This window comes from Engraulis encrasicolus, chromosome 1 (assembly GCF_034702125.1).
Source record: "Engraulis encrasicolus isolate BLACKSEA-1 chromosome 1, IST_EnEncr_1.0, whole genome shotgun sequence".
NCBI classification, from domain to species: domain Eukaryota; kingdom Metazoa; phylum Chordata; class Actinopteri; order Clupeiformes; family Engraulidae; genus Engraulis; species Engraulis encrasicolus.
Genome location: NC_085857.1, coordinates 5,901,424 through 5,925,068, shown reverse-complemented (window position 1 = coordinate 5,925,068; position 23,645 = coordinate 5,901,424). Strand labels below are relative to the sequence as shown.

The window sequence follows — 23,645 nt, the reverse complement described above, 5'->3', positions numbered from 1 at the left end:
GTTCACACACAGGCACACACACGCATTCTTGCGCTTTCACTGTTCTTCTTGAATAACCGAGGTTGCATCATTTATTAGTCATGCGGATGGCAGCCACATTTTGGGAAGCGGAAGCTGGAAGCTTTCTTCGTCGCAAATAGTATCTGGAAATTGTAGGAAATACAACATTATTGAAGTGAAAGTGAAGTGAAAGCCCAACTGGGAAACTCCAACTCCTAATGTCATTGTGACACAGCACTCCACAGCACACAAGTGTTCACTGCACACTGCACACAACAAAATTACATGTATGTCTCACCCGTGCAAGGGGTTATTACCTCAGATACCAGACAAAACATGTCTGTAAAGATCGTCAAGCAGCAATGTCATGCTACTCAAATAATTAAGCAGCTAGCCTTTTTTTTATTCCATCTTAAAATAGAACTGCTTTGAAACACTGAAAACTGATTTCTTATTTTGACTAACTGAAGAAGTTCAAGTTGAAATTTGAACCACTCACCTGTTGATGGGGATGCTTGCAGCTCAGAGGGCTACTGATGTCAAGATAATTTGGTAAGACTTCACTTGACGCCGGCATCTTACGTACGACATAACAGTGTCATAACATATCGTAACACAGTCATGCACATGCCATCATTATTATGCCAATGCCAGAAGCATTATTGTCATTAAGTGACGTTTATGACTTTGAAATCGTGTTTATGACTCATCCATGAATGTGTCATGACACTGTTTTGACACTACTATGACACTGTTACGTCAAATGTATGACGCTGGCGTCAGGTAAAGTGTTTATAAAATTTAAAAATAATAAAAATAAAGTTGGCATTGTGGCGTCCACGTTATCTCAGTCCCAGCAACAGACATCCAACAGGCAGGATGAGATAGCCGAGCTCCGCCCTACTGGTGACGCAACGCCTTCGGCTCAGCTACACACAGTCTATGGAAATCAGGCTAAGGACGAGAACCAGGAGGCTGCTCATCTGGAGCTGAGGAGGAGATCTGCTCCTGTACTTCTGAGCCACAGCTGTGTGGTGGGAAGATTTGAAAAGGTGGAAACACATGCGGAGAGAGAGACAGAGAGGCAAACAGTTAGTTAGAGCAGTGGTTCCCAACCTATGGGTCAGGAGTAGGGGCAGGGGCAGGAGAAGAGACAGGGGCAGTAGAAGAGACAATGGCAGGAGAAGAAGCAGGAGAAGAGGCAGGAGAAGAGACAGGAGAAGAGACAGGAGAAGAGACAGGAGAAGAGACAGGAGAAGAGACATGAGAAGAGGCAGGAGAAGAGACAGGAGAAGAGGCAGGGGCAGGGGAAGACACAGGGGAAGAGACAGGAGAAGAGGCAGGGGCAGTAGAAGAGGCAGGAGAAGAGACAGGAGAAGAGAAGAGGCAGGGGCAGGAGAAGAGACAGGAGAAGAGAAGAGACAGGAGAAGAGGCAGGGGCAAGGGAAGAGGAAGGGGCAGGGGCAGGAGAAGAGACAGGAGAAGAGACAGGAGAAGAGAAGAGACAGGAGAAGAGACAGGAGAAGAGACAGGAGAAGAGAAGAGACAGGAGAAGAGACAGGAGAAGAGACAGGAGAAGAGACATGAGAAGAGGCAGGAGAAGAGACAGGAGAAGAGACAGGGGGAGGAGAAGAGAAGAGACATGAGAAGAGGCAGGGGCAGTAGAAGAGACAGGAGAAGAGACAGGAAAAGAGACAGATGCAGTAGAAGAGACATGAGAAGAGGCAGGGGCAGTAGAAGAGACAGGAGAAGAGACAGGAAAAGAGACAGATGCAGTAGAAGGGACAGGAGAAGAGGCAGGAGAAGAGAAGAGGCAGGGGCAGTAGAAAAGGCAGGAGAAGAGACAGATGCAGGAGAAGGGACAGGAGAAGAGGCAGGGGCAGTAGAAGAGGCAGGAGAAGAGACAGGAGAAGAGAAGAGGCAGGGGCAGGAGAAGAGACAGGAGAAGAGACAGGAAAAGAGACAGATGCAGGAGAAGGGACAGGAGAAGAGGCAGGAGAAGAGACATGAGAAGAGGCAGGAGAAGAGACAGGAGAAGAGGCAGGGGCAGGAGAAGAGACAGGAGAAGAGACAGGAGAAGAGACAGGGGGAGGAGAAGAGAAGAGACATGAGAAGAGGCAGGGGCAGTAGAAGAGACAGGAGAAGAGACAGGAGAAGAGGCAGGAGAAGAGAAGAGGCAGGGGCAGTAGAAAAGGCAGGAGAAGAGACAGGAGAAGAGACAGGAGAAGAGACAGATGCAGGAGAAGGGACAGGAGAAGAGACAGATGCAGGAGAAGGGACAGGGGCAAGAGCTTTCTCGACTATAGGCAATTTATTTTTATTTACGGATTATTGTCACATGCTTTTGGTTGTGAAGCATTTGTAGATTACAGTGTCGGACAGCAATCTCCAGATTTCTTCTGTTTATTCGCCCACAAACGTTTCGGGCAGAGCCCCTTCTTCAGCGTGTAATGGCGTTTTGCCACCCATGGGATTCAGCACCCAGCTAAGAACTGATAATTGGCCTATTTAGGCGATAATGTGAGCGCATCTTCTCCACTCTTAGATTATAGTGTCATCATGGACCACACTACTGTGTGACATGAGTTTTTTGTCTAGCATTGCTAAGGGGCAGGTGTCTTAGCGCCACATTGTTCCTATCTGTGCACCCCTACTAGGTTTCAAGTTGCATGCATGTTGCTGGCAGACTTTAATTTGCACATTTAACCGACTTGAAAGGTTCTTTCTTTTACTGTGTAAAAGCCATGCCACTCATGCCTCTACAATATCCAACCTAATACCATATAGGCTTTGAAGACATTGTCTTCAGTTTTAATGTTGGTGTAGTTACCACACTTTGCCTTTTTTTTTTAATGAAGCCAATTGGAGATTGGAGCCAATCTTTGGTCCCCTAGGGGAAATTCTTTCTCTGCACTTTATCCCATTTGGACTAGTGAATCACATTGCAGTACACACACTAGTCCGTAGCAGTGGGCTGCCTGCTGAGCGGCGCCCGGGGAGCGGTGTGGGGGTTAGGTGCCTTGCTCAAGGGCACTTCAGCTGTGGTCCGGTCGGGCATTGAACCAGGAACCCTTGGGTTGTCAACCCAGTGCTCTATCCATTTAGCCACGACTGCAGGGCAGAATAGCACTGCACAGTAAGTCTCCACTGTGTGGCCCATTTACCTATACTACAAGCACAGCGGCCTAGCCTGATAAACCAGCCTAAATGTGAGACCGGAGTAATTTAGTCTGGCCCCGATGAACGATACCTCCGAAGATTGTTGATGAGAACAACCTGTTGTTTTTTCAAACCGTGCCGGCACTCTGACCAATCGGTGATCTTTGCCGTTGATGTGCTTTCCCAACGGTGTTGCGGTGTTCGTCGTCACTCCCTCAAAACCCCGCCGCTTTAATTCAAAACAAATTGCTGCGTTGTGATTGGTTTTGCCAGACTCAGGGCACAGCTTTCAAAACGTTCTCAGATCCGAGGCCAGAACCACTCGCTAGCTGAAAATTCTCTACGTCCAGCGGGTGGCGTTGCTTTACCAGGCTACCAGCGACCAGTTGCAGACCTGCACTCCATATCCAGGCTGTCATCATGCTTTAGCGTATGTATCGCATGCTAGTGCATTCAGTGTGTTGGTGCGACGCATTTTGAAGTTAAAGCGTTCTCCTCAACGCAACGGTAAAGCGCTTTCATGCACTTTTCACACGTGACGAGGTTTGCGCAGTTTTCCCGCCGTGTCGGCGATTTTGTATATGCTTTGCTGTGCCCTAACCAAAACCACCCCTAAACCTAACCTGTCAGTAAAGCAATGTTTCTGCTGCTTTACTTTTGCCAAGAACAGCGAGATTAGGCGATTTTCTACCTAAATTGTGCCTAAACCAAAACCATCCCTAAACCTAACCTGTCACAGGGCGTTGTGGACTAATAACACACTTCATCTTGAGTAGAACATTTCAAGCTGCATGCATGTTGAATAGAACTGGCGGACTTTCATTTGCACGTTTAACCGACTTGAAAGGTTTTGTTTTTCAGTGTAAAAGCCATGCCACTCATGCTCCTGATCAGTGGTCGAGTGGTAAAATCAAACCAGGTGGGATGATCAGAGATTCATTGTGATTATTGGGGGTTCGGGGGTTTGGGGGTTTCTCCCCAGAGGAAAAAAATAAAAATGTAGTTGTTAAAAGTGTAATTTTAACACAATATGTGAAGAACAGAGGCCTGTTTTAGAGGGGGATGATTTTTGACCATTTTCATTGAGGGGGATGATTTTAGACCATTTTCATTGTCGGGGGGATGGCATCCCCCCTCATTCCCCCTACAACTCCAGCCCTGCTCCTCATGCCACCACAGGGGCAGACAGACAGACAGACTCACCCACGCAGGCGCGGCCCCCTTTGGCTAGCCTGTACCCAGCCACACACTTCTTCTTGGGCTTACACACAAAGCCTCCGTAGAGATTGGTGCACAAAGGGGCCGACTCTGCAGAGCACGCAGGGGGTTTCACCCTGCACTCATTCACATCTGACGGCGGCGGTGGTGGTGGTGTGAGTGTTGTGTTGTGTTGCAGCGGTAGGGGTGAAAGTTCAAAGGTCAAAGGGTGAGAAGAACAAAGATGTCAGACAGAGAAGAAACATCTGGCGTCCAGCACATGAGAGGAGAGCGGGCCGTAAAGTGTCAAAAACATCACCGCGGGGGTGGATGGGTTTTGTTTGGAAAATAAAACAGAAGTTTATTGACAGACTGGTCAGGCCAACACGCATAGGGTACTACATACAATCCTCAAACATACAACAGAAAGCAGACTCTTCATTCCTTTAAGGCGTAAACAGTGTGCGGAGAGAGTTGTTAATACAAAAAAGTCATAAAACAAAATCTAGTGCAAACTTAATCCAAAACAAAACAAAAGTACATTCCGTTTCAGCATTGCTTATCCCATCTCTCTCTCTCTCTCTCTCTCTCTCTCTCTCTCTCTCTCTCTCTCTCTCTCTCTCTCTCTCTCTCTCTCTCTCTCTCTCTCTCTCTCTCAAACACACACACATACATATTCTCTCTCTCTCTCTCTCTAAGTCATTTCAGTTGAAATTGAATATAAATTGAACTGTAACAGCATCAATGTGAAAAATACTTTTTTCACTTGGAATAGTTTATCTTTGGAATAGTTTCATTGATCAGATCCTCATCGTCTTCTGTTGGAGATCAGTTTGTACCTGCAATAGAATACAGAAGAATGAAGTTGAAAATGTAGAAAATGGAAGTTTATGGCCCATCAATTTATGTTGTGTTAATGCTACTGGGAAAAGAGGAAGTGACACAAACCTGTACAACGTCCTTGTTCGTTCAAGGTGAAGCCACTCCCACACTAAAAGTAAAAATACACGCATTAGTGTTCATTTGGAAAAAAAGGCGACTCTCAATAGAATTATACAGACAGCCGAATGACAGTGGGAGTAAGTCATTATGTGCAGTATTTTAAGGTGAAGCAACAATTTCGCCCACATGTTGTACATGTTGTCACCGCAAATACACAGTAATAGGCACTCGTCTAATATTAACCTGCCATTTCTGAATACTTCGCTCTCGTCCCCCCACCCCCCTGTAATTTCTCTTTTTCAGTGGCTATCATACTTCACACACACACACACACACACACACACACACACACACACACACACACACACACACACACACACACACACTCCTAATTTGGCACGCAGGACATTTATCAGTGGGCCGGGAGTCCTCTGGGGATTGGCCCACAATTTTTTGCCTTCCAAAAACCACAACGTTGCGGGACTGTCCAAACCAGCAGTCTCTCTCTCTCTCTCTCTCTCTCTCTCTCTCTCTCTCTCTCTTTCTCTCTCTGTCTATGTGTGGGTCAAAGACGTCCAACATGACACTGTCCTTCAGTGCTAACAGATGCTTTTGCTTACTGTAACTGTGAAAAACATGAAATTTCAAAAACATTTTTTTTGAAAAGTGAATACATGAAAGCCAAGCCAAAAAAAAAAAAAAATCTCTTTTTTTTTGGCATTTACAGTAAGCAAAAGTATCTGTTGCACTGAAGGACATGTTGGACGTCTTTGACCCGTGTATACCTGAGAATCTGCAGTCAGTCGTGACTCCTCTCCCTCCTTGGGGTAAGTGACTTCCACGGTGGAGTTTGCTTCCTCCTCCCTCAGCGCTCTGCTGATGGACTTGCCGTCTGGCCAATAGACTTCCAGGCTCACCACCTTGTCATCTCCTGTGGACCAATGAGGAGGGCAGGATTGGCTCACACACACAACAGAACAAAACAAAAACAAAACAAAACAAAACAAACAAAACGTGCTTCTATTGATTTGAATGTCAACCCCACCCTCCCAGTGTTCCCCCACTGTTCTTAAACTGAGCAGAAAATTGTTTTACAGCAGAAAGTACATTTGAGTACTCAGATTCCCAAGAGGGAATTAGCTGCAATTGGAACAGCTGGAATTAAATTTGAGTACTCAGATTCCCAGGAGGGAATTGGCTGCAATTGGAACTTTAGGAGTGATTCAGGCTCTGGCCATGTCAGTATTTGCAAACGATCTTGTCATTGAACCATGAACCATTGGGTTGGTAAAAAAAAACTACAGACAGGGCAAACCATTAGAGCTATTACATTACATTACATGACATGACATGACATTACATTGCATTACATTACATTGCATTTGGCAGACGCTTTATGACCAAAGCGACACATACACAGCTATCCTTCAACCATCCATCGTATCCATTGCTCTTGACCTGGTGGTCTCTCGGTAGATCAGCATCCTGTACCCTTCTCAGCTCCCTAGCGTAGAGTATACGTGTCAACTCTGAGTTACCAAAATTCGGGACAATTCCCATATTTTAAGCCAAAATCAAATGAGCATAAAGCGTGAAAAACAATGAATGATCAGTTTCTCCATGTTATTTTGTCGCTACAGTTGTCTGGGGCTCGTGCAAAAACTACGTGCTGGTGCAGGTTGTGATTAAGGTTAATCGCATGATTCGCTGTTCCGAGGCTGTTTACCGCTTTGTAGCCTATGAACTGAGTCGACGGTTTCTGAGGCGAGTTGGCGCGCACACGCCTACGGAGCTCGAGGGTGACAGCTCGCATTTTCAAGGAACTTGGTGGCATCTGGCATAACATCTACTGGCAAGGTAGCTTGCCTTGAAGACACTCTCAGTCTCTCTTCAGGAGGGGGTGTGGCCGTGCGGGCTTACTGACAGGGCCGTGGGGTCGGGATAATTAGCCTACTGGACCGTCCGACGGTGTCTTTTTGACAATGTGAAAAATCTGGATATTTATGGGGAAGATGTCAAATCGGGAAGAATCCGGGAAACGAGTCAAAATTAGGGAGTTTCCCGGAAAATTAGGGATGGTTGACAGGTATGACGTAGAGCCCCCGTTGAGAACCGCTACTGTAGACGGACTTTACCCAGGCCAAAGTGAGCCACCGCTACTGTAGACAGACTTTACCCAGGCCAAAGTGAGCCACCGGCTCCATCTCGCAGAGGTAGCCCAGTGTTTCCCAACCAGCGGTACGCGAACACATACATAGGGGTACTTGGAAACATGTTATTTTATGTAATACATGTAGCTTAGTTACAGCGGGATAGAGAAAGCGGTATAGAACTTGACTTAGGGGGTACTCATGGCACAACGAAAAGGCTTGGCGGTACACAAGACAAAAAAGGTTGGGAAATACTGCTGTAGACAGACTTTACCCAGGCCAAAGTGAGCTACCGCTATTGTAGAGGACTTACCCAGGCCAAAGTGAGCCACCGGCTCCATCTGGCAGAGGTAGCCCGAGCCCCCGTCGATGATGCGCGTGTGGGATCCGCTCTGGCCGGTGAAGACCACCACCTTGGCTCCGCGGGCGAACGCGCCGTAGCGCGTACGAGGAACCACTCGCAGCCAGTTATTGGTGGAGCCCTTGGAGGAGGAAAGAGGAGGAAGGAGATGAACACATCAGATGGACACAAGGAGTGACAAGACTAGGTTTGTTAAGAATTTAGCAGCGGTGAAGCACAAATGTCTTGTTTTCCCAGTTCAATCACGTTTTGATTAAAAAATTAAAATTTAAATTAATTAAAATTTAGCGTTTTATCTATACTTCTTAGATTTAATCAGGATTTGTTCTAGGAAACATTGAGATTTGGGTAAAAGTGGGCAGCTTATCTATCTATCTATCTATCTATCTATCTATCTATCTATCTATCTATCTATCTATCTATCTATCTATCTATCTATCTATCTATCTATCTATCTATCTATCTATCATTAAGGTCAAACTAAGAATGAATTAATTGATCCTTAATGCATCATGCATCCCTATGTAGTCCACAGATGGCATTGCCTAATGAATCTTAAATGTAGCACATGTACCTGTGTGACCTTGTAGACTGATATGGGCTGCTTTGCACTCTCGCCATGAGCAATCAACAGGTCCAGCAGGCCATCGCCATCAAAGTCAGTCACTGTGGCACCTGTGCAATGACAAATAATGTTGCATCCATTACATTCATATTGACATTCAAATTCAAAGTCAACTCCACACACTTCTGTTAACATTTGGTGCAACAACGAGGAACAGAGCAACAGAGCAACAGAAGTGTTCAAGTCACTGAAGAGACACAGACACAGAATCTCTGTTTTTTTTTTTTTTTTACATTTTTATCAATGTATTCGAGTATGCTTTTTTGTTTTCAGTTTTTATTCTCTTTTAGTTTATGCCTTCTTTTCTTGTCTTTGCCACGATTGTGTGCTTGTATCTGTATCTGTTGCTGTGTTTTATCTCTGTACGTTTTTGTAAAGCACACAGAGTTACACAATTATGTGTATGAAACGCTCTATAAAAATAAAATTGCCCTGCCTTACATCTGTGTCACTACGGGCTTCTCTTCACTTTAAACTAACTAACTAACTAATTGACGATGGTAACTTACTGAATGACTAATTCATAGCTACGTAAACTTTTTTTATGGTGGGCTTTTATGCTTTATTTGTGAGAGGACAGTGACAGAGGGACAGGAAATGAGTGAGGAGAGAGATGGGGAAGGATCGGCACATGACCCAGTACAGGCCGGAAATCGAACCCGGGTCGCCGGCTTGGTATCCTAGTGCTCTACCATTAGGCCAGGGTACCCTTACGAAAATGGACCATGGTTTATTATGATATTACTATGATTATCATGGTTCTACCATAGTAGGTCATGGTTACTCTAAGGACTCTGAACCTACCATAATTGTACTATGGCTTACTATGGTATCACTGTGATTTGTAGGTAGTAACATGGTTCTACCATGGTACGTCATGATTACTCTACCCTTGCGAAAATCGACCATGGTTGTAATGCAATAACCATGGTTTTACTACCACATTTCATGGTGATTCTAAGTACTATCAACCAACCATAGCTCTAGTACAGTAGCTGTCATAGTAGTAGCCCTTACAAGATTAACCATGGTTCTACTATGAAAACCAATAATGGTTTTACCATAAATTTATCATGGATTATAGTTAATCATGGTTTTCAGTGTAACCATGACAACCATGTTTTGTGACTATGGTTTAACTTATGGTTTAACCCTAGTAGACTCTTTGCCGTAAACCATGCCCATAGCTATGTAAACGTATGGCAGCTTACCTGTTCCTCTATCTTGAAAGTGATGGGCTCTAAAATTAAATCACATCACTTCGTAATTACAAAGTGTTAGCACACCAAATTTTGTGACAATCCAGTCACCCATTTAGAAGTTATTGCATTAACGCTGTAATATCATATAATTTGGACGCCATCTTGAATTTCTTGGTAAGCTCAAGGTGGATTCCCGGGGACTTTTAGTATGTTGTTCCTAAAGGTATTCTGAACATATTCTGAGAAATCCAGCTTGTTACTAATTTGTTCCGGGTTGGGTCTATTTTTGAGCTAATACTCTTGGCCTATCTGCCCTGTGGTTCCGCTGCCAGGTCGCCGGCTTGGTATAGCTACGTGAACGTATGGCAGCTTACCTGTCCCTCTGCCCTGTGGTTCCGCTGCGTCCCCTACGTTCAGCTCCTCAATGCTGGGGTCCGACCCCGATCTCCTGCTCACTCTGCAGGGGACATGGAAAGGGCATGTCGGATATTGTAAGAAGCTCATGTCCTCCTCATCACAGCACACGTGACGTCTTTTTTTTCATATTGTGTGTGTGTGTGTGTGCGTGTGCACTAGGGCTGTACGATATATCAAGAATGTATCGAAATCGCGATATCAAGAGTGGCGATATGCGTATTGCGAAAATGACTTAATTATCGCTAACAAGTAAAACATTTCTGTGCTGTCCAATCACTAGCTGTCAACAAATGTGCAACAAGTCTGCCATGACCAAAGCCACAACCCCTGCACAGACCGACAAATTAGTGACACGAAAAACAATCGGCTATATTTCTTAACATCGTTTAAATATCGTTATCGAGGTATTGCATGCTGCTATCGAGTATCGTTTTTTTTCTGATATCGTGCAGCCCTAGAGTGCGCACGTGTGTGTGTGTGTGTGTGTGTGTGTGTGTGTGTGTGTGTGTGTGTGTGTTAGTTATAATAGAGATGGCAAACACATAATATCATACCAGTAAGGATACACTGTATGTTTATGATTGTCACGATAGGACAATTGTTAATTTAACTAATTTATTAAGACGCGTGCATTACTGGTCCTTGTGTGTGTGTGTACTGTAAATTTGTTAGAAGTCTTTGACATGAGCCGTGTTACCGTCAATGGTGTTACAATTAGCTATGACAGTTGAGGAGGAGTACGTTTTTGCCAATTTCCATATTGACAGACAAACAAACAAAATAATTTGGGTTCTAGGGAGATGGGTTTGTCTGCTCTGTTTTTTCTCCTAAAAAAGTGCAGACTTGTTCCCCTGCCCTGTTGACCATAACACAGTTGAGAAACACGGTTGACTGTTTTGAGAGTGTTTTTGTGCTATTGATCCTTTATGTGTTGGAAAAATTCTATGAACAGACACTAGGGATTATCTCTGGAGAAGGAAGTCTTGTGTAAGGAGGGTGACTAAATTCAAATCAGACGTTACAGGGATTTATAATGAAAAATGTGTCAGTCTGTATCACAGTGAATCATAAAGTCCTACTTATGAAGCTCAACAATCACATTTTCTATATCAGTTGCACAGATCTATGACAACATTATTGCTAAGGGACATAAGCACTTTCAAACGTATGTTGTTTCAACTCTGTAGTATTTTTATATATGTTTGAAATCGCTTTCATTAGAGTATTTATCAAATGATTTAAGATTAAGCTTGGTAATTTGTTTGTTTGGAAACTTAAATATATACACTATATAAACATCTAGGTCATTTAGTTGAAAAAAAATACTGATAATTGACATTTTGCTTATGCCAAAAGCGTAGGCGAATCGTAGAATCACTCATATGCATGGGTTTCAACTTGAGGTAGGCCCAAGCAGACTATTTGGTCAGAAAAGGGAGTCAGAAGAACAGGAAACCAATTAATAAGCAAAAAGTAACAAGTAAACAAGTAACAATCCCATCCTGAAAACTAATATGCAAGTGTTATGATTTCAAATTAACATTGCACCTGACTCAATGTCTATCAGGAAAATTTCCGATATTTTGGGGAAATTCCGATCCGATCTGATCCGATCTTTGAAATATGTTGATATCTGAACCCGATACCGATACACAGATACCGATATCCCATCCCTAATTAAGACACATGCATTACTGGTCCTTGTGTGTGTGTACTGTAAATGTGTTACATGTCTTTGACATGAGCAAGGCTGAGACCTGAAGATGCGGTTGGGGGAGTGTCCTCTGTAGGCGATGTTGTTGAAGAAAACCTCCAGCTGTTTGTCATTGTCAAAGTCGGCAGCGATGACCGTCCGAATGGGAGAGGGGGAGGAAAAGGCTTGTGTGGCAATGTTCTGTTGGGAGAAAATATGTATATTTAAAAGCCCTTCTAGGGATGAGCATTGGAAACTAGCTTTTTGCTATAAATACTATGATGCTTGCTGTTTGCCGTTATTCAACCCACATGCTATGTATAAGTGAAAGTGAAGTGAAAGTGAAAGTGAAAGCCCATTGGGAAACTCCAACTCCCATAGTCATTGTGACACAGCACTCCACAGCACACAAGTGAACACTGCACACTGCACACAACGAAATTGCATTTATGCCTCACCCGTGCAAGGGGGCAGCCCTCAGTGGCGCCCCATGGGAAACGGTGCGGTGGGACGGTAACATACTCAGGGTACCTCAGTCATGGAGGAGGATGGGGGAGAGCACTGGTTGATTACTCCCCCCACCAACCTGGCGGGTCGGGAGTCGAACCGGCAACCTCTGGGATGCAAGTCTGACGCCCTAACCGCTCACCCATGACTGCCCATGAATCTCATAAGTATCTGTCCCTAACAAATAAACAAACAAGGCCGACAGGCGGACAACAGATGCGTCCCTCTATGCCAGTTCCAACTATGCCATCCCCCCCCCCCCAAACGCCCCCCCTGGCCTCCTCCTAGCCTGTCAACGCCCCCCGAGGATGTACTTTTTGTTTATTGGTCATCATGGACACTCCAAATATTGTGGCAGGCAGCAAGGCAGCAAAATGGCGAGACATGGCTTTATTTTTTGCAGTTTAGGTATAAGCTTATCATCATTCTTGGATTTGGAAAAGAACCATAGGCTATGATTTGAAATTTCACATAGCCTAGATGAAGTGAACATTACAAATTACCAGACATTTATTAGGCCTAACAACCTTTAGTATCACGCCATTTCAGCAGTATGTGCATGTGGGAAAGAATCTAAACATCGACAAAATAATAAATAAATAAAACCGTTTGGGTGAATCATGCGCTTATGGACTTTTTTTTCAATACCAGCTTCACCGTCAAGGCACAAAGCATTGAAACTCAATTACCCAGAATGCCGCGCGCGAGCTCTCTACTAGTGGTGATTCTGGAAAACAAACATGGCGGCGACCCGCTTTACTACCTTAAGAATGTGTTAATCCGACGCTAGATTTCTTAACTGATGAAAATCGAAGGCAGAAATCAACATTGTAGTGTCTAAATATGAGGTCGATTGGTCTATTTGTGGCGTACATCACGATCGGCTGAGTTGTTGGCCTCACGTTTGTCAGTTAGCCTGTGGCTAGGCTACTTTTCGCCAACGTTAGCATCCGGTTAGAAAGGCTATGCTTGCACGCATTCGCTCCGGTCCAAAATGGCAAGTCTGCCGCCTTGTGGCCACATGAAGGAACAATTGAAAGAATGCGTTTCAGACACAATTGAAGGAATGCGTTTCAGACGGACGGACGGACGGACGGACGGACAGACAGACCCTCTTAAGGGGGGTTTAGAGTCGCGCGTTCGCGGGGGTTCTGCACAGAGAATGAGCCACAGCGCCCCCCTGTGCAGCGACAAAACGACCCCTGGCTGCAGTACACGCATGTTTCTCCCAGGCTGAAATGTCCGTGAGCTGAGCTATGCTTGAAGACGGTGATTGGTCAATGCGCTTACGGCAGTCCGGGGGGGAACTCAGCCCTGATAGGTCAGTTGTGTTCTATTCTTCTACCCTACCGCGGAGGTTTGAAGGAAAACGAAAAACACGATGCAGATGACTTGGCAGGAAATCACTGGAGTTTACTTGACAGGGAGAAGAGAAACTGTTTTTTATTTCAGTAGTACAACTTCCAAAAAATCAATTAGAAATATCCATAAAAGGCCATCATGGAAATGATATGTTTGTAGTGTGGTAGTAGCAAAGAAGCCTCTTTGTTCTTTTGTAGTGTGGCAGCTAGCTCATTAAAAAAGGGTTCGCTAATGTCCTGTAGAGTTTGAATGGGTTTGGCTGACAGTTGCTAAGCTAGCTGTTAATTACAGGCTATCTATTGTATTTAAAAATGGCTTTTGTTTCATTTAACCACCTCAACTGTAAAACATGAATAAAGAGAGACTCTTGTATGCTATCATCCATGTCTAATTACGCCACAACTTTTTAAATTAATAGCAAGAAGCCTCTTTGTTGATACAGTATATAGTACAAGTAGTGTGGCTAGCTAGCTTCTAAAACAGGGTTCGCTAATGTCCTGTAGAGTTTGAATGGGTTTGGCTGACAGTTTGCTAAGCTAGCTGTTTAATATGGCCATTAGATGTATTGTATTTAAAACGGCTTTTGTTTGGCATTTTAACCACCTGAACTGTAAAACATGAATAAAGAGAGAATCTTGTATGCTATCATTCATGTCTAATTACGCCACAACTTTTTAAATTAATAGCAAGAAGCCTCTTTGTTAGTGGTAGAATTACGTTTCAGGTGGCTAGTCAACTAGCTTTGAGTTTGTAATGACTGATTTAGAATAGCTGGCTAGCTACTACTAGGCCCCAGGTGTGAATGGCCATTCATGCTGTCTATTGTCTTTTAAAACGGCGTTTGTCTTGCATTTAATCTCATGTAATACTAAAATAAACTGATGTTGTACCATCTAATTATGCCCCAACTTTTAGAAGTAGGCTACTAGTGGAATATTACGTTTTACATAGCCAGCTGATTAGCTTTGTGATTCATTCTAGGGACTGGGCTCAACTGAATGAGTTAGTTCGCCCCCTGTTGTCACGGAGGTGAATTGACGTCATTAAAATCTCCTCCTCCCTCCCCCCTTGCCCCACTCTTGAATTTTCGGCGGGAAAAAAAACCACCACGCCCTTTCGCACGCATTCGCATGTAGGTCGACTATGAGGCAATACCCCCCGCTGACAGTACGTCTATGCTTTACCCCGCAATCGGCACCGCGTGACTATGCATCAGCCTTTATAGAGATGCTGGGACGCATCTAAAAACCTTCACGGCACGGCACGGCACGCACAGACAACAGTAAATATAGACTACATAATAAATACAGTAGACAATGAGACAGCAGACAACATTTTACACCTACTTATAGGAAACACACAACACAGAAACATTTCATGCTTAATTGAAAGCAGGCTTTGGTTAAATGTGGATAAATCAGCAGCTCACCCTAAACTTCTGGTTGGAGCCCTGCATGTACAGACGGTGTGGGCCATTCCAGTTGCCGTAGACGATGTCGGTCTTGCCGTCTCCGTTGAAGTCAGCCAGGGCCACCCCTCTGCCGTGCTGGTGGCTGTCCTCCACGCCTGTCACAACAAACCAGGGGTGAATTTCTCGAAGCTATAGTTGCTAAGTACGTTAGCTACTTTGTTGTTTGCAATGCAATTTCCCATTGAATTCAAGTTGCTAACTGGCTAGCAACAACATTTTCGAGAAATGCATCCCAGGAAAGGCACACACTTGCACTATTACTATTTCACATGACATGCTTGCTGTGTGCCTTAAAGTGCTCATACAAGTACTTTGTGCATGCTTAGTTCAGGGTGACCGGAGCACTTTGGAAGATATCCCTTTTTGGTTTTGTCAATATTGCACATTCACGTCTGTGTACATTGTCTCTTGTGCAATACATTAAATTCACATGGCGACGTGTTAGTGCACAAAAAAGTGTGCACACACACGTATCCTGCAACTAGCATGTACTTCACAACAACCCAGGAAAGGCACAGTTGCCCTGTTACTATTTCAGCATTAGACTGGGAACATGCTTGCTGATAGCCTGATTATCATCGACTTTGAAATCTCTTCTAGACTTGGTCTGACCAAGACCATAACAACTAACTAACGTTCTCAAACGGCATGGTTGACCCAACTCTCTTGGTCCCAATAGAACGTCTCTGCTTAAACTATGTCACTGCCTTGAACACGCCTCTGCCCCACATTGCTCCAAGGACTGCGACCATAGAGGATTCCAACTAGAGGGTTCATAACCATGTTAACTTCCGGGAATCGGTCGCGGCGGAAGAAAATGGCGAGTGGGGTGAAAATCGCTCGAAATCGCCAGAAATACATAGAGATGTATGGGTGACATTTACTCAATTTCCACGTAAATTACAAAGAAAAATATTTCTGAAACAATGGGAATCTCTTCAGTGACTGTGGTTTATACCAAATCAAGCATGTTTCTGTAGTGAAGTATGCTACAAATTAATTAATTTTAGAAAAGTACCATGATAAGTGAACGGGAAGTTGCAAAAGTGGGAGGAGTCTTCACCCCAGACTTTTGTAAAAAAGTCAATGGGAGAGAGCTAAACTACGACCCCTACAGACCGATTCCCATAAAACATGCTTATGAACCCTCTAGTTCAGTGTTTCCCAACCAGGGGTACGTGTACCACTAGGGGTACGCGAGCACACTGCAGGGGGTACTTGGAAAAATGAAATTTTAACAAATATATGGAGCTTAGTTACATTGGGATGGAGAAAGCGATATAAAACTTGACTTAGGGGGTACTCATGGCACAACGAACAGGCTTGGGGGTACACAAGACAAGAAAGGTTGGGAAACACTGCTCTAGTTGGAATACTCTATGCCAGGGGTGTCAAACTCAGGCCCGGGGGGCAAATTTGGCCCGCGGAGCCATTTTATTCGGCCCGCGAGATCATTTCAAATGTGTATGACATTTGGCCAACATACACCATTAATGTATAGCGTAACATGACTTGAACATGAAATTTTGCTGTGTCACGGGATGTGCAGACACATTTGAACTAACAAATATGGTGGGAAAGAGTGTTTATGAATATGAAGTGCATGTACACACAATTTTAGTCCATTTTTAAAAATAAATGTTGAGTTCGGCCCGCGACTTCGTTCCAGATTTTGATTTTGGCCCTCAGTCAATTTGAGTTTGACACCCCTGCTCTATGCTATGACCAATATGAATTCACCTGCTTGTCCGGCGATGTCACTGAAAGTTCCGTCCCCATTGTTGCGGAACAGGAAGTTTGGGCCGTTCTCGTTGTCACAGAACACATCCGATCTGGAGTCGCTAACGATTGGCCCAACCACAACACCACGGCCACCTGGATGTTACAACGAAGACGTTTAGTCATACATCATACTTTAAGACAGCACATAGTCTACTTCATTTAACTGAGCCATATATATAAACTTTATTACAGGCTCAGGGCCCACATTGGACACATTACAATACACTCATCAACAATACAATAATAATAAAAAAAAAAATATATATATGCAAAGTAGTTTCCTTTACTTCCTTCAAGACGAAGAAAACTCCACCATAATGTAATATTATACTCATCATACATATTATATAGACACTTGAGTGCGTAATACATGTATTATGCTTGCTGTCTACTTTTAACGGGCATGCTCTGCCGCCTCCATTGCTTGTGTCGCTCTTGCTATGAACACAGCCCAGCGACTCTTTGTAGTTCAGGTCTCCTCTGGTGTGTTCGCAGGGTAATTCTTCATGGGACTATGGCTACGTGCACATGATGTTTTTAAGTCCGATTTTATAAATGCGATTTAAATAGATCGGATTAAGAGTTATTTTGCAATGTGTATACATGGCACTTTCACTTAAATGCGATTAAACGTCTGGGGAAAATAAAGCATTGCGATTGGACTGTAGAGTTGTGTCGTTCATGAACGAGCCGGTTCTTTTGAACGGCTCCCAGAAGTGAACGATGGGAACCGGATAACAGCTGGGGGAGCCACTCAGCCGCATTATCGTTCATTTTTCATTAATTTTTAGCACGTGACCTCGACGTGAGTAATTAAATTTGGGAAAAAAACACAATGGTTTGCCTTAAAGAGTGGCAAAAACAGTCTTTAGAAGCAGGAGAATAATCAGTTGTTGTTTCAACAAAATTACCTAGAGGTGGAGTCAAAATATTACATTCTACACACTGAATACATCATTTAAAAAAGAGCCAAAAGAGCCAGTTTTTTGAACGGCTCTTTGAAACGAACGAGCCACTAAGATCCGGATCCCATAAAAGAGCCATAAATCCCATCTCTATTGGACTGAGGACGCACGTGCTGAGCGAGCCAAATAAGGCACGGGGGCGTGGTCCAATGCCACCGAGATGCAGGTCATCTTCCCCACGAAAATCGTTGCCTCAGGCGGACTGAAATCACAACATTTCCCCCTTTCTCCCTGGATCATTTACAATGCTACATTAGCTACCCTGTTAGCATAGAAAAACGAGTGGTCAAATGGTAATGTGGAGTAACTTTGTTGTGCTTCATTACTTAGTGGGGCACTTTTACATCAATATATGGAAGCCACAACATTTATAGTCGCTTAGGGACTTTAAATTAAGCAAAACTTTCATGTGAAAATCAACAGGAAGTGCCGCCATGTTTTTCTCACTGGCAAAGAGCACGGGCTGAATCTCAAATGGTGCACTTGTGCACTTTAGTGTTCATGTTTCAGTGCATATGCCGTATTAGTTACGCACTGAAACATAGTGCCCGAAGTGCACAAGTGCGCCATTTGAGATCCAGCACGGTCTCTTGGCGTCATCATGTGGTCAACGAGCATGCGTGGAACGATTTATTGTAATTCCGAATAAAAGGTTAAATGACAGAGGAACGTGTTTAAGTAAGGGTTAACGTTCGGCGAGAAGGTCGCTACCGTGGAATAGCAGCACGACAGAGAGAATCTTTAGACCCCGACGCGGAGCGGAGGGGTCTTGTTCTCTCTGAAGTGCTGCTATTCCACAAAGCGACCGACTCGCCGAACGTTAACCCGCTTATTATATGGATATACTTAAATGATTCACACATGGCGGGGACATTTCTTTAGGCCTATTTAATGTTAAGTTTATTATAGTTTTTCATGTCAAAAGATTGTTGCTGCGCAAAACAAAACAGTGCCGTTGTGGAACACCGCTAGGCAACAGCTAGGTAGCCAGGACAACAGGTGTTGTCTATCACAGCAGCTGATTAGAGTCTTGTTGAAAAGTCGCTTTAGCAGTGAAAAGTCTTGTTGCCATTGACAGCGGTCTGTTACAGACCAACCCGTCCGTTATCGAAAAATAACAGACGTGCGAACGTTGGGGAGCCCCGTTGAAATGAATGGAGCATTCGACCGATGACGTCACACCATATAATAATCTGATTTAAAAGAGGAATAAACCACCCACTTTAATCGGACTTAAGTTTAAATCGGAATAAACTTGAATCCTGTTCGGTAAGTGTTTACATGATATTTTTAGAGTGGAATTAAGTTTTAATCAGATTTAAAGTGAGTTAAATCGGACTTAAGTGTCTCATGTAAACGCATAGAGTATTACAAAGCTGGTTCAGGAGTAAAGAGGTAAATCATCCAATAGAAGAGCCTGGAGTCCTCATTATTTATCTAAAGTCGCATTTATCTCTTACCTTAACCTGGTCTACTCCTGTAGCTTCTTAGCATAGGGCCCATGTCCCTAGCCTGGTCCTGACCATCCCATAATACTACCATTTCATTTTGTATTTATGGTCTGGCATTTGTTTTCTCTGAAGCGATTGTAAGAAGCAGGAAGTTTGCACTCAGTTATGGTTTGAAATTATTGGACACCTCTCACCCAATCGCTGGCAGTTACTCAACAACAACATAGCGCAGACCAATGGCTCTGGCGCAGATGTGTACGTCATTGTCATGAGCGTCCTCCCCGTTTCGCCCCCACATGGGGGCGTATTCGATTATTGGCTTTTTTCTGGGGGGGGGCGTTGTGATCAAAATTCTACAGCTCCAGGCACTCCACAGAGAAGCACGGCCAGACTACCGTAGTGGAGCCAATCCTTTGGCGGATGTACGTAGGATGGCTCGCGAGGCTACCATGTCCCCAAGTCTTACCAGTGTATTTGTTGATGCCTGCCTGAGCTCCTGAGTCTGTGAGAGCGATGATGCCTCTGCTGAGGTCACTGGCCGCCTCGTCCATCTCAATCAGTGCATGGGGGCCCACGTTACCGCTAGCGTAGTTAGCAACATACACAGAGTAGCGCCCCGTGCCCTACAATCACACACACATGCACACACATGAGCATCCAAGAAATAACCATTGGGCCAATTTTGTAAGGATTTGTTATGTTTATCGCGTCCAGTAGGCTACTACACTGCTATAACTGATACTAATATTAACAACAAATAGTTTGACGAAAATAAATAAATAAATGAAACATTGACCTAGACCATGATCAGTCCAGTTAAAAAAAAAAAAACAGACATCAAAATGAAAAAAACGTATTAAAAATATAAATCAAATGAAATTAAAAAAAAGAATAGCTTAATTGTTTAGCTAACCTTTCTGTCCACGCATGCCACAGATCTCCCAGCCATCTTGTTGGCCACCCCTCTGCGCAGGTTGAGTTCGTCGCTGAGCAGGTCCTCAAATCGCCCGTTACGGAACTTGAAGAGCTTGTCAGAGTAGGTTGCGCGGCCTTTGGTAGAGAGAGACACACACATTAGGATAATGAGGAGTTACTGTATGTTTTCATACAATCCATAGCCTTGCATAATGTATAACTCTAACTCCATTGCACTTACAGCATAATGGCACTGTGTGTGTGTGTGTGTGTGTGTGTGTGTGTGTGTGTGTGTGTGTGTGAGAGAGAGAGAGAGAGAGAGAGAGAGAGAGAGAGAGAGAGAGAGAGAGAGTGTGTGTGAGAGAGAGAGAGTGTGTGTGTGTGTGTGTAAAGTATATGGCAGCCCCGCTGCAATGTAGGCTATTACCAAGAAGTTCATCTCCACAAGTGTATTGTCTGTGCGTGTGTGTGCGGGCGTGTGTCCGTGTGGGTGTGTGTGTGTGTGTGTATGTGTGTGCGTGTGTGTGTGTATGTGCGGGCGTGTGCGGGCGTGTGCGCGTGTGGGCGTGTGTGTGTGTGTGATCCATGTGTACGAGCGAGCGTGTTTATTTACAAAAGCAGATCTGTATCTCACATAGTGCAATGTTTATTCTGCATGGTATAGTACAGTGTTTCTCAACCTTTTCCTAGGCGAGGCATCCTTTCAGTTCATTAAAAATTTCCAGGCACCCCAAACCAATAAGCCGTAGTATGGCATCGTATCCGACACCACAAAAGTTAAGAAAAGTAACACATTTGGAGACATCACACGACCTACGTTCGAAATTGCAGCTGACTGGGGCGACCTATATTTACTTTATTGTGCATAAATGGCAGATGAAAGATTCCACTGACTAGCATGAACTTATCAATTTAAACAAATATGTATTATATTACATAATTTATTTATCAGCCACGTTGCCCCGGCACCCCTGTTGAGAAACACTGGTATAGTAGATCCTCTACCTGAGTAGGCGTTGTTGGTGTTGAGGAAGTAGATCTCCTCTCGTCCATCCCCGTCCACGTCACACGCGGTCACTCCGATGGCGTTGCCCTGAGTGTCCCTCAGGGCGTAAAAGGGGGAGCTGGGGTCGTCCACGGCAATGTTCACAAGCTTCTGCTGACCCGGATCATACTTCAGGACAAGATTGGGGCCGTTGTACCTGCATGTGTCCAAGAGAAAAGACATAACATAAATAATAATAATATAAAAAATAGTAAGCATCTTTTATATCCCATTACACTGTATAACACTATTCTATTCTATTCTATTCTATTCTATTCTATTCTATTCTATTCTGGGGCAGCCGTGACCTAGTGGTTAGAGAGTTGGTCTTTCAATCTAGGGGTTGCCGGTTCGAATCCCCCCTGACCTCTCCCTACATCTCCATCCATGGCTGAAGTGCCCTTGAGCAAGGCACCTAACCCCACATTGCTCCAGGGACTGTAACCAATACCCTGAAAAATAATGGTTGTAAGTCGCTTTGAATAAATGAAAGCGTCAGCTAAGTGCAATGTAATGTAATGAATTCTGTATCATTCTATTCTAGCATAAAGCATGAACATGACCAGGTGGGCAATTAGATAGTTGAGCAGCAAATGCTGAGAACAGCCAAGGCACTTTTCATTCTATCTGTCTTTTTCACACACACACACACACACACACACACACACACACACACACACACACACACACACACACACACACACACACACACACACACACACACACACACACACACACACACACACACACACACACACACACCTTTCATTCATTGATCTAGCTTATTTATTTATTTATTTATTTATTTTGAGGAGACAAAACAAAACACAAAGAATGTTACTTTCTTCTTATACCTCAATACTGAGATCTAATTAAAGAAATATTGAATCTTGAAAGATAAACAAAACAGTCAAACAACACCAGTAAACCCCTGTCACATACATTTTAAGGAACATCAAACCTGTCAAGGGACAAAAGACGGAAATTAGCCTATTGGCTACAACCTTGTATATTTAGCATTTTTTGTTTAAATGCTGGCAATATATGCTGTCCCTTTCTTAAATAAATAAACTTGTAAACTTGTATACCCGGCCACCACCACCTCCAGGTCTCCGTCCCCGTCCACGTCTGTGACGGCCATGCCATAGTTCAGCTGCGTGGGGTTGTGGAGCGCATCAGGAGGCAGCACGCTGTCCGTGACCACGGAGAACATGGAGCTCGCTCTGGAGAGCCGAGAGACGCTCAGGCAGAGAAGGCACAGCCAGAGGGTCTCCATAGTTGCCTGCAAGATGCAAGATAATATGATTATTGTCATGTACCATCTGTAGGCCTACCCATGAAGTCAAGTGATGCCTTTTTTTGTCACGAAAACTTAAAAGAAAATTTAGAAAAAGTAGTACAAAAAAGCAGTACAAAAAAATAGATAAAGAGTGGAGGAAGAGTGGTTCGGAGGAGTCTGCATAGTGTATAGCTGGGGTGGTGTGGATCAGTATTGTTTTTTTTCCTGGATTGCAATGAGTGTGCCAAACACTACACACTGAATGCAATGCAGTAGTATGCATGCCTATTGCATTATGTGTTTTCCCATTAAAACACAAACAAACAAACAAACAAAACAAACGCATATGCCTACACATCACTACTATTACAGTAATATTGCAGGTTTTAGGGAAGACAAGTCAGGTTGGAAAGAGAACAAATTCATCATATGCATTTCCTTCAAAATACCCACACTTTTGAATAGCCAGGTAAATGCATCCTCCTACTAGACATGTACAAGTATCAACTGCACCCGCCTTGCAATTGGACCGTTTCAGCCTATGCATTCTTACTATATAATTGCATTGCATGTATTAACATGTGCAATGAATAGACAGAGAATATACGTTTAGGATCATGTGGCACACACACAAACAGTATAATAATTGCAAAAGGCGTAGCCTACAGCTCTCTCGTAGGCTACTGTAACTGCTCAGCACCCAGTCTAGAATAATCTGCAAATTCCAAGATTAAGAATTGCTTTTCATCGTTTGGCTCTACTCACCTTAATTTCTTCTTGGTATGTGTCTCTCTGAGGGTAAATTTCCTTAACATTAGCCACCAAATGTTTGCTCTTACACAAGAAAATATAGGGTTTACGCAAGTGGTTGTGTAAGGAAATAGCCAATCAGAGAAGATATCACTGAATATTTAACATGAAGCCAATCAGCAGCTAAAGAGTGCCGAAAGAGGCGTGGACATGCTTGTTTTGCATACAACACGTGAAGAAGTACAGCATGTTCATTGTTTTATAAGAGGGTTGATAATTATGCACTTGCAAAGTAGGTTAAATATAGCCCACTGCTGGAATAATTTTGGTCTCAAAAAAAAGTTTCAGCAACTACAACAACAACAAATAAAC

The 23,645-nt window shown here is 43.8% G+C and overlaps 1 protein-coding gene across 1 annotated transcript; it reads right to left on the bottom strand.

The window, feature by feature from the left end:
- Positions 1-4,337: 4,337 nt before the first annotated feature.
- On the bottom strand, positions 4,338-23,388 carry crtac1a (cartilage acidic protein 1a). Its single transcript, XM_063195884.1, has 14 exons — positions 23,289-23,388; positions 22,333-22,526; positions 21,205-21,401; positions 20,198-20,334; positions 19,751-19,907; positions 16,827-16,961; positions 15,045-15,181; positions 11,811-11,947; positions 10,011-10,093; positions 8,384-8,484; positions 7,762-7,930; positions 6,084-6,229; positions 5,305-5,347; positions 4,338-5,195 (listed from the first exon to the last, which is right to left on the bottom strand). The coding sequence occupies exons 2-14, from the start codon at positions 22,518-22,520 to the stop codon at positions 5,185-5,187; spliced, it is 1,641 nt and encodes a 546-aa protein (XP_063051954.1). The 5' UTR covers positions 22,521-22,526; positions 23,289-23,388; the 3' UTR covers positions 4,338-5,184.
- Positions 23,389-23,645: the final 257 nt, after the last annotated feature.